The 9537-nt window shown below is 32.0% G+C and overlaps 2 protein-coding genes across 2 annotated transcripts; both read left to right on the top strand.

Annotated features, from left to right (window-relative positions):
• The first annotated feature begins 157 nt into the window (after positions 1–157).
• Positions 158–1762, top strand: LOC115965687 (mitogen-activated protein kinase kinase kinase 17-like). The gene has a single exon (XM_031084973.1). It carries the CDS (start codon positions 594–596, stop codon positions 1698–1700), a length of 1107 nt encoding a protein of 368 aa, XP_030940833.1. The 5' UTR covers positions 158–593; the 3' UTR covers positions 1701–1762.
• Positions 1763–2079: 317 nt separating this feature from the next.
• LOC115963052 (isoleucine--tRNA ligase, cytoplasmic-like) lies at positions 2080–5718 on the top strand. Its single transcript, XM_031081939.1, has 6 exons — positions 2080–2133; positions 2231–2383; positions 3060–3114; positions 3395–3526; positions 3801–3874; positions 5618–5718. The coding sequence occupies exons 2-6, from the start codon at positions 2286–2288 to the stop codon at positions 5685–5687; spliced, it is 429 nt and encodes a 142-aa protein (XP_030937799.1). The 5' UTR covers positions 2080–2133; positions 2231–2285; the 3' UTR covers positions 5688–5718.
• The last annotated feature ends 3819 nt before the right edge of the window (positions 5719–9537 follow it).

The following is a 9537-nucleotide window of genomic DNA, read 5'->3' as shown; positions in this document are numbered from 1 at the left end:
TTTATTTGTCCTTACATTTATAATTTTATAATTAATTGATATATTAATGTAAAAAAATATAAAATTTTTAAAAGTACCGTACCTACAAATTTTTTTTTTTAAATTAAAAGAGGTTTTTTTTTTTTTTTTTTCTTCTTAAAAGTAAATTCATAAAGACTTTTTATCCTAGGCCTCCTGGTACCGACTTTGGTTAGTTTTAGCGTGTAGAAAAAGCAACGCAGTTTTCCGAAACTAAATTCTTATTGGCTATTTAAAATTTAAAATAAAAAATAAAAGTTTCCGAAACAGATTCTGAGTACTTCGAGTTTGAAATTATCCGACCGTTAACTCCAGCCCTTAAACCGACATATATATATATATATATATATATTTATATATATATATTCAGCGTTGAAACAAGAACACATTTTTATTTCTCCTCAAACCCACTTCTTCAAACCAATTTTTTTTTCTCTACCATTATTACCCACTATAAGTAAAGTTACCATTTTGTATAACCCATTTCTTGTTTCTCTTCGAACCCCACTGCTTGATACAACAATTGTTCCACAATCAATAGAAATTCAGAATTTTTTGGTTGTATCGTTGGAGGGATGAAGCGAACCAGAGAGGACTACACTGCCGGTGGTGAGGTTTCTCTGGGTTACGGAGCACCGTCTTGGTGCAGAGGTCAATTGCTTGGCCGTGGAGGATTTGGGTCTGTTTTCATTGCGAAATTGAAGAAACCCTGTTTTGGATTTCCTCCAACCATTGCTGTGAAATCAGAACACGCTGCTTCTGGGTCATCTTCACTCTTGAATGAAGAACGGTTTCTTCGGGCTTTAAAAGGGTGTCCTAATGTGGTTCAAAGCTTTGGATCAGACATCACAACCACCAACTCTGGTGACATCATCTACAACGTTTTTCTTGAGCTTGCTTCAGGAAGCTTGGCAGATTTTATCAAGAAATCTGGTTCTGGTACTGGGATGCCTGAGTTTCTAGTCAGGAATTATACTCGTTCTATTTTGATTGGATTGAAGCAAGTTCATGACCGTGGATTTGTACATTGTGATATCAAGCCTCACAATGTCCTCTTAGTACCTAATGCAGATGGTTTTGTTGCTAAAATTGCGGACTTTGGGTTGGCAAAGAGGCGTCATGCGAGAGATTCTAGTGGTATCAGAGGCACAAATTTGTTCTTTTCTCCTGAGATGGTGGGGTGTGGAATTCAGGAAGCGCCTTCAGATATTTGGGCACTTGGGTGTAGTGTGCTGATGATGTTTACGGGAAAACCACCGTGGGCTACTACACCTAAATCTGAACTTATGTCTCGGATAGCTACTGATTCACCGATGATTCCACCCAATATCTCAAAAGCAGCCCAAAACTTCTTGAGTTGCTGTTTTGTGAGGCATCCTGCGAAGAGGTTGACGGCTACAGAGCTATTGAGTCACATCTTTTTACTAGAATCAGATGAGGGTGAAGAAGTTTACGTTCAAGAAAAGGCTAAAGTTTCAGATGAGAAGAGTCTGGGAGTAAAACCTCAATCACATTGTTGTCCTTCAGCTTTGCCCAGTTTTATACCACTTCCTTCTTCATCATCTGAAGAGGAAGAAGAGGACATCCCTGCTGCAGCGAAGCGAACATGTTACAGACAGATCCATCCTTTGGCAATCATGGGCTGCCAACCTCCTGTCACTTTTACTGTTTGTGCCAATTGAGACATAGCAAACATTTTGTTTGCATTTGTAAATCATTTTTTCATTGTAATTGATTCTTTTTTTTTTTTTTTTTCCCTTTTTTTGGGTTTCAGAAGTTGTATACTATGGATTTAGTAAATATAAAGAATTTTGCATTTTTGGTTCTTTGATGTTTACTGTTTTAGTGTTTTTTATTTTCATTGTTCATAGTAATCCTGTTTCTACTTCAATCATAGTAATCCTGTTTCCATCTGTATTTTACTGTGGTATCAAAGATATTAATAAAAGAAGAGAAGAAAAAGTAGATAAATTGATGGTGTAACAAAAAATAGAATATAAGTGTTAAGAAAGATATGGGGTTTTCACTATGCATGCTAATGGTAATGCAGTTTGATGATGTGCTTCTTGTTGGTTTTGGCAATTGGCATTAAGAGTGCAGAATCATTGTCACCAGGTCTGTACGTTATTTATTTATTTATTTTGGGTGTTAAATCTGCATTTATTTTATTTGAATTTTAAACATATTCTAATTTGGGTTGATGGATTGATAGGTATGTGGAGGAGTGGTAGAAGATAGGGTGGAGGATAGGGCAGTGGATTGACTTCATGGATGAGTACAGGCCCATGGACTTGAGCCTCATGGAGAGTGTGTGGTGGGTCTTTTCCAAGCCTTTGAGAAGGGTCTTGTTTATAAGGGTTTCAAGGTCTGTATTTTTGTGAATCGGTTAATGAAACTTGTTTGTTATTATTATCAGTTCTTTTTTCAGTGAATTGGGTAGTGAAGCGATTAAGCATATGCTTCTTGATATTTTAATTTTAGAATTGACTTCCAATTGAATTGATGCGTGTCCTTTGTTGGTTAATGAATCATTTTAAGATTTTCAATTTGAATTTTATTTTGAGTTCCTTTCAATGTGATATGACGGTTTCACTCTGTTGCTGATGGTGCATTTTAATGGCTGCTGTAAAGTTTTAGTACAAGGAAGAAGTCAAAATTTTTTTGGTTTTCATGTTTGTCATTTTCATTTTGAATGAACTATATATTCAACTCAAATGCATCAAAGGTTGTTAGATAGAGATTTATGTTGGCAGTCCATGATACTTAAGGTCATAATATCCTATTTTGTCTCACACGCCAATGAAATCTAGTTTAAATGGTATCTCTTCCCTTGTATGAACAAGGTGAAGGTCACAATTTTGGATTCAAGACCAATAAAAGATATAATTTTTCCATGTTTCTTACATTTTCTAGGTTTGAAATGAGATATTTTGAGATAAATTTTTTTAAGATTATAATTATTTTGGTTTTTAAAGATGGGTTAGTTTTTGATTTTTTAAAGTGGGTTCAAATGAATTTCTTTGATGTTGTTGTGTTTGCAGGTCATGCCATACTGCACTGGATACAAGACACCAGAGCTGTCTAAATTTGAAGATGGTAAGAAATAGAGGGTTTGTTATCTGAAACTTCTGTTTGCCATTCATATGTAGGTGTTGGGTTGCTGAACTATTATCATCCAGTGTTGTTATCAAGCTTTTTTTGGTTTGAGGTAGTAATCTTTTATCCATGATTGGTGAACTAGGATCAGGTCACTGAAGTGTTGTGGTTGAACTAACATTTTGGTTTAACGTGATTTTTATGATCATTTTATAATATTAATTCTAGAACCTTGATTCATGGCATTTCAATGATGTCTAGCTTTCCTGGAGTGACACAGGATGTCCCTGCCCCTGAAATTATGGTGACTTTTCCAATAATCAGTGATCCACATAAGGCAGCTTCCATAGACTGGAAAACAACTCCATGGATCCTTCCTAGTAATCTTGCCATTTGTATCAAGGCAAATAAGGTCAGTTCGTTATGTTTTGTCAAACTGTAGGTTGGCTTCTGTGGTAGACTATTAACACAACTAGACTGAGTATTATGATATAAATTATCCAAATTCAGCCTTTACATCAAATGATTATGTTGGTTGTTGGATTGCAAAAAAGTTCTTGTATTTGAATGATTCTCCATTTTTTACATTTATTAGAAAAATAAAATAAAATTATTTTCAGTATTTTACTCCAGTCGGGTTGAAGGGTGGCCGTTTGAAGCTTCTTTTCTTTACCTTTTATTTGAAGCTTTTTCAATGGATGTTGGGTAATTGGTGGCACAAGTTTGATGCCTCAACCTTATGTATCCGCACGTGCATAAGGTATTGTCTCTGTGTACGATAAACTTTGTTCATTGCTTAATTTTCAAATGAGAAAGGCAGGGGATTTAGTTAACTCTTTGTTTTCCCTTCATATACTTGTTACTTATTTTGGAAACACTTGTGAAGTTTAAGGTTTCAATTTTATCCTTCAAACGTGATATAGCTTAGACTGCTGACTTCGTAGATTGGAAGAGCAACAAATCTGTTGCCAACCCTAAAAGTTATGTTTAGCCACTTCCAGTCTGGACCGAATTGGACTGAAGTGATCGGAACTGAATCAAATGGACCAAAGTAGACCAAAGCACTATGCTGATGTGGTTCAACAAGAGGATGGCAACAATAAATTCTATACTTCAAATTTTAAATATGATATAGATATCTATATGAAAATATAAGAGAATTTGTGATTTTTTGTTTGTGCCAAACATCAAAATATGTTTTCAAAGGATTTTCACTTTTCAGGAATTTTATTAAACAGCATAAAACAAGTAGTTTGCAACATTTTTTAAAAGAAAATATTTTACATTGAAACAAAACAAATCCTAAAGGCCCTTTAGAATGCCAAGACAGAATATTTTTCGTTGTAATACTATTTGGATGACAAGAAACAAAATCCTAAGACAAGAACAAAGGGAAGTACTAGACCTTATGACTTCCAAGTTCTCAAATTAACAAAATCTACACTGAACATTTATTTTCTTGCGAAGTTACAGGAGGAGACAAATCAAGAAATAATGAATGGGATCCCTCTCCCCTGTGTACGAAGGTTTTTTGATGCATCCGTTAGAGAAGAAAAGACATGCGTAGCTACTGTTGGGAGATACCGCAAGAAGGAAGTTATTTTAGTGACTAGTGTACTGAACATAAATACCCCGCTTTAGAATCATTCTTCCCAACCCTACTAGGCTATTGACAGTTTAATTTTAGAAGCTAGATCTTTACTTAAATCTCTCTCTAAATGGTTTGTTAGCTATACGTTTAGAGAAGCTAATTTTGTTGTCCACAATATTGGCACATGGAATCTTTTTTGAAACTTCATTAGAATGATACATTTCTCTTATCCCTGAATCTTTTGCCCTCATTAGGGGATATGGTGATACTTCATTTTCTTGTGTTTTGGACGGTTCCTTCTTTGTTTAATGCAAGTATTAGTCACAGAGAGAGAGAGATTGGCCTGAGGTTTGGGAGGAATTTAAGGTATGCGATCAACCAGCCTTAAATTTACATGAAAACAACTATGTACTGTTACTATTCCTATTGAAATGAAAAATGTAATTTAGCTTGTGTCTCATTTGCTTGCCAAGTAGTTGTTTCTAATTTGTCTGGATGAGATTTCCATTCAATAAACAAGCTAGCCTGAAAATCCAACTATATTCTAACATTGATAGACAAAGTTATTATCTTGTCCTTTTAGGCTTTGAAAGAAAACTTCAATTAGCTACCTACAAAATTCTGCGTAACTATTTCAGATGATGGTTCATTTGGGGTCAAGGGGAGCCTGATTATGTACGTACGCAATGGTATTATCGGTGTGTATAGCTAATCCTAAAGTCCATTAAAAAAAAAAAGAGTCAATATCTTGATATAGACTACATCGATGTGTACTAACAGCATCTTGGTGCGAAAGATATTGTCTTCTTGACTTCATTATATGTACTAATTTCAAATATTTCAATGTGTCAATATATTGCATTCAATTTTGATTTATTTATGTTTCATCTACAACCAATTTTGGCATTGTAGATGGGGTCCTCAAGAAGTTGGCCGAGGAAGGAAAGATAAATATAGCAGACATTGGGTTATCCGAAGCTAATGTAGACACAATGACAAGAAGGCTCTTGTTTTGGGACCACATTTTTTAGGATCAAATTAACATAGTTGGTTTGAGTTTATTACATGAAGTAGGCTTAGCAAGCTGGGGATTAGTTGTCATCAGGAAGCCAGAGAGTTAATTTTATACTTTCATTGTAATTATCATCAATATTTGTCATTTTTCTCTCATTATTGTTCTTTTGAATATTTTCTTTTAAATAATTGGATTTTTCACTGTAATGCCAATTGAAAGTTCAAATTGTCTTGTTAATTAATTACGACTTACAACAAACCAAGTGTACACTCTGTAGTGGGTTCCAGTTAGCTCAATAGATAAAGTTTCAGATGGTTGAATAAGACATTTGAGGTTCAATTTCTGCCTACACAAAAAACACTGATTGTTGTCTTAGTTTGATAATAAATATTGAATTCTTGAGGGTGAATCATTTAATTTTATTCTTGATTGTAGATGTTTTAAAAGAGATAAAATAAAATAAAATAAAGGTCCATAACGTGTCATAAAAATGTATAATGTTAAAAGAAAATAAAGGAATCTTTTTTTTTTCTCCTACATGAAGTGGGAGAAGAGAGATTTAAAGTTTAAACCCAAATACTGCTTTCAGAAAATTGGACAGCATCAATGATTTAATTACAAGAATTTTAGAGTTTTTTCAAATATTAGGCCCAAAAGTTAAGAGTTCCCCAAAATAAGAGCCCCCCCCCCCCCCCCTCCCTCAAAAAAAAAAAAAAAAACATTGAACAACTGATTAATGGTCTAAAAATATTAGTTGTTAAAAAAAATCATCCATTTTCAAACAAAAAAACTACTACTATAATAATGTTTCTCCGTCTTAATTTTCCCCTCTTTTTTTTGGAGAAAGAGTTTTAACCTATGACATTCGTTCCTGATGATAGCTCTTTATCATCAGACCAAGACACCAATCAATTTTTGGTGTAGGTGGTGATTGAATCTCAGATCTCTTATACAACTATTAAAGACTTTACCAGTTGAGCTAACTGGAACCCATTTCCCCCTCTCTTATTTTGTGAGTTCAACCAGTCTGTATTTAATAAATAAAATTTCCTCTTGGAGATTCTTCTTCTTTTATTTATTTATTCTTGATTTATCAACCTTTTATTTTTTATTTATTTAAAGTTTGAGAGTAATTTGGGACTAAGCCATTCGTTTTTGTTGTTATTGTTAAATGAAAAAACTACAAATAGGAGATCTATTGTTAAGGTCGGGGTGATAACACTTTATTGTTGTTCATTTTTGTCTATTTATCAATTTTCTCTTGGTGGATTTGTTATATATTTAATTTATGACTAAGCCTTTCATTGTTGTTGTTAAGTTCCAATTGTTGTCAATGCTTGATTTAGACTCAAAATTTTAAATGAAAAAAAGACTAACTAAAGGAGATTTTAATGTTAGCGAGTGATACTATTAAAAAAATAGAGATGTGAAAAAGTTACAATAAAATAATGGTTTTTTTTTTTAAATATTTTTTTTACATATTGATTGCAAAGTAGGCAATTTGTGTAGATTAAATGTAATTGTATGCATGCATGTATTTTGAATTTCTCTGTATTGATATATCATTGTGTAATTTGGCTCCCGAAACCAATAGTAAATATATAGTACCAAATAGCTTGAGCACTAGAAGTGTTCAACAAAGAGCTGATGACATCTACTCTTGTGTTCATGACATCTAGGATTCAAAGCCTCCTTATCCCATTATAACTATTGAATTATCAAAACAATTTATGTGATTGATTTTACTCATGAACAAACTAAAGTGGTCACCTTTTATACATTTGGAATAAAAAAAAAGTCAGTTTTTACTTTGACCACATTGACTAATGGACTAAAATAGGTATATTTATGTTTCTTGGCATACAAAAATAAGCCCAATGTATTTCTAATTTATGTTACATATGTTCGTTAAAGTGTCCTAAACATGTGGCAAGCTGGAATAGTTCATGTTGGTTATTGAAATTTCATTAGTGGTTTGTTTGACACTATCATGTCAAGAAAGTGGGATTCTAATTTTTATAACATATATACATATGTTTATACATTAAACATTCAATTCAATTTTTATTAAATCTTGAAAAACTTGGACACTATTTCAAAGAATTAGTTATATGTCATGTCCCAACCAAATTATATGGTCAAATTATGGATATTATGTAATAACTATTTTTTAAGTGGTATATGTTCCATTGTTTTTTAGAAAAAAAAATATTAATAAAATTTTATTGCTATAAAATGCTTTAGATAAATCATGGTAATTTTTAGAATATATTAAAAGAATAAGGAATATATTATTATATTTTTAAATATAGAATGGATATTTTACTTGATTCATTTTAATTTTACGCTAGGTATAAATAAACATAATATATTTGTTATTTATGTTATATATGTTCACTAAAGTGCTCTAAACACGTGGTCTATATGTCACTTATGAACACATTATATACCATGGTTGGGTGTATCTTCAGTGCATTATGTGAGACTTATTTGATTGACCAATTTGAATGCAAGAAGAGATATTAATTAGGGACATATTCTTAATTTTAGGCTCAATTATCAGAGGTGTTTTACTATTTGACTATTTGTATGAATTATATTCCTGGGCCAATCCTTTATTGGAATTGGCTTAGGGTTGGCTTCTTTGGTCTTCTATTAGCAAAATAGTATCAGTGGTACTGGTATTCATTTGTCAACTTTAACTATAGGTTGTCACTAATCTCTTCGGAGTAATGTACAAGCAGCACATCTTATTTGTGATGCTCTTTTTTTTTCCTATAGTTAGATTTTAACAAGTATAAGTAATTTAATTTATAATAGGTTAGTTTTTTCATTTTTGGATAAAAAATTGTTGAGGAATTTTTCCTAAAAAAAAAAAAATTTGTTGATGAATTATGCTGGGCTTATTGATGGTGCTACCCACATTGCAAATGTGGTGCATTACATCAAATTTTAGAATCTCCTAAATGGCTCCCTGTCAAGTCTTTTTTTTCTAAAAAAACATTATATATATATATATATATATATGAAATCATGTGGTTCTTAGTTTACAATTTAAATGAACAATTTATGGTTACTCCAAAACTGAAAATGATTACACAAAATTGTATGTGTTTTCCTTGAACAAATGGAGAGCTAATTTTAGAATGCCCTTAGAAATAAATGCATAAACATATGTTAATTAAATATGATCAATATTAATCTTCTGATGTTGTGATCATTATTGATTTAAAATATAATTGCCCTTGATTATTTTCAAAACCGTTGTTTGATGGTTATGAAACTCAAAATCAATTCTAATATATTAGTACTCTTGAATCAACACTAAAATCCAATTGCAATTATATTAGTGCTCTTTCAATCAATTCCTTGGTAAGTTTTTTCCTGGTCGATAGGTTAGGTAAAAGACACCTAACCCTAACATCTTTTTTCATGCTTGTAAATATGTCTTGCTCTTTGGAATCTAGTAGTTTTGTGTTTATTGGTGTACATAAATAAAAATAATGTATTTGTTCTTTTTATTATATATGTTTGCTAAAGTGTCCTAAACATATGCTAAATTGGAAGCATTAATTTTGGATATTAAAGTTCCAGTAGTGATAGGCCCTTTTATAGTGGTACTTTGGGTTAAGTAATGTGTTTGAGTTTGGTGAGAGAGTGTAATTAAGTGTGTGTATTTTTAATAGTTAGTTTGTTTCTCAAAAAAAAAAAAAAAAAAAAAAAAGGTTCCAATAGTGATTTGTTTAACACTCACATGTCAAGAAAGTGAGATTCTAATTTTTTATTTTTTTGTGAGATGGGATTCTATTTTTTACAG

The sequence above is a fragment of the Quercus lobata genome, chromosome 10, assembly GCF_001633185.2.
Source record: "Quercus lobata isolate SW786 chromosome 10, ValleyOak3.0 Primary Assembly, whole genome shotgun sequence".
In the NCBI taxonomy this organism is placed as follows: Eukaryota; Viridiplantae; Streptophyta; class Magnoliopsida; order Fagales; family Fagaceae; genus Quercus; species Quercus lobata.
This window is presented reverse-complemented; position numbering and strand designations above follow the sequence as displayed.

Excerpts from the sequence above, each read along its gene's own strand:
- LOC115965687 (XM_031084973.1), top strand. The coding sequence starts at position 594 with ATGAAGCGAACCAGAGAGGACTACACTGCCGGTGGTGAGGTTTCTCTG.
- LOC115963052 (XM_031081939.1), top strand. The coding sequence starts at position 2,286 with ATGGATGAGTACAGGCCCATGGACTTGAGCCTCATGGAGAGTGTGTGG. Across the intron at positions 2,384-3,059 it reads TTGTTTATAAGGGTTTCAAG|GTCATGCCATACTGCACTGG; the intron begins GTCTGTATTTTT and ends TTGTGTTTGCAG. Across the intron at positions 3,875-5,617 it reads TGTATCCGCACGTGCATAAG|ATGGGGTCCTCAAGAAGTTG; the intron begins GTATTGTCTCTG and ends TTGGCATTGTAG.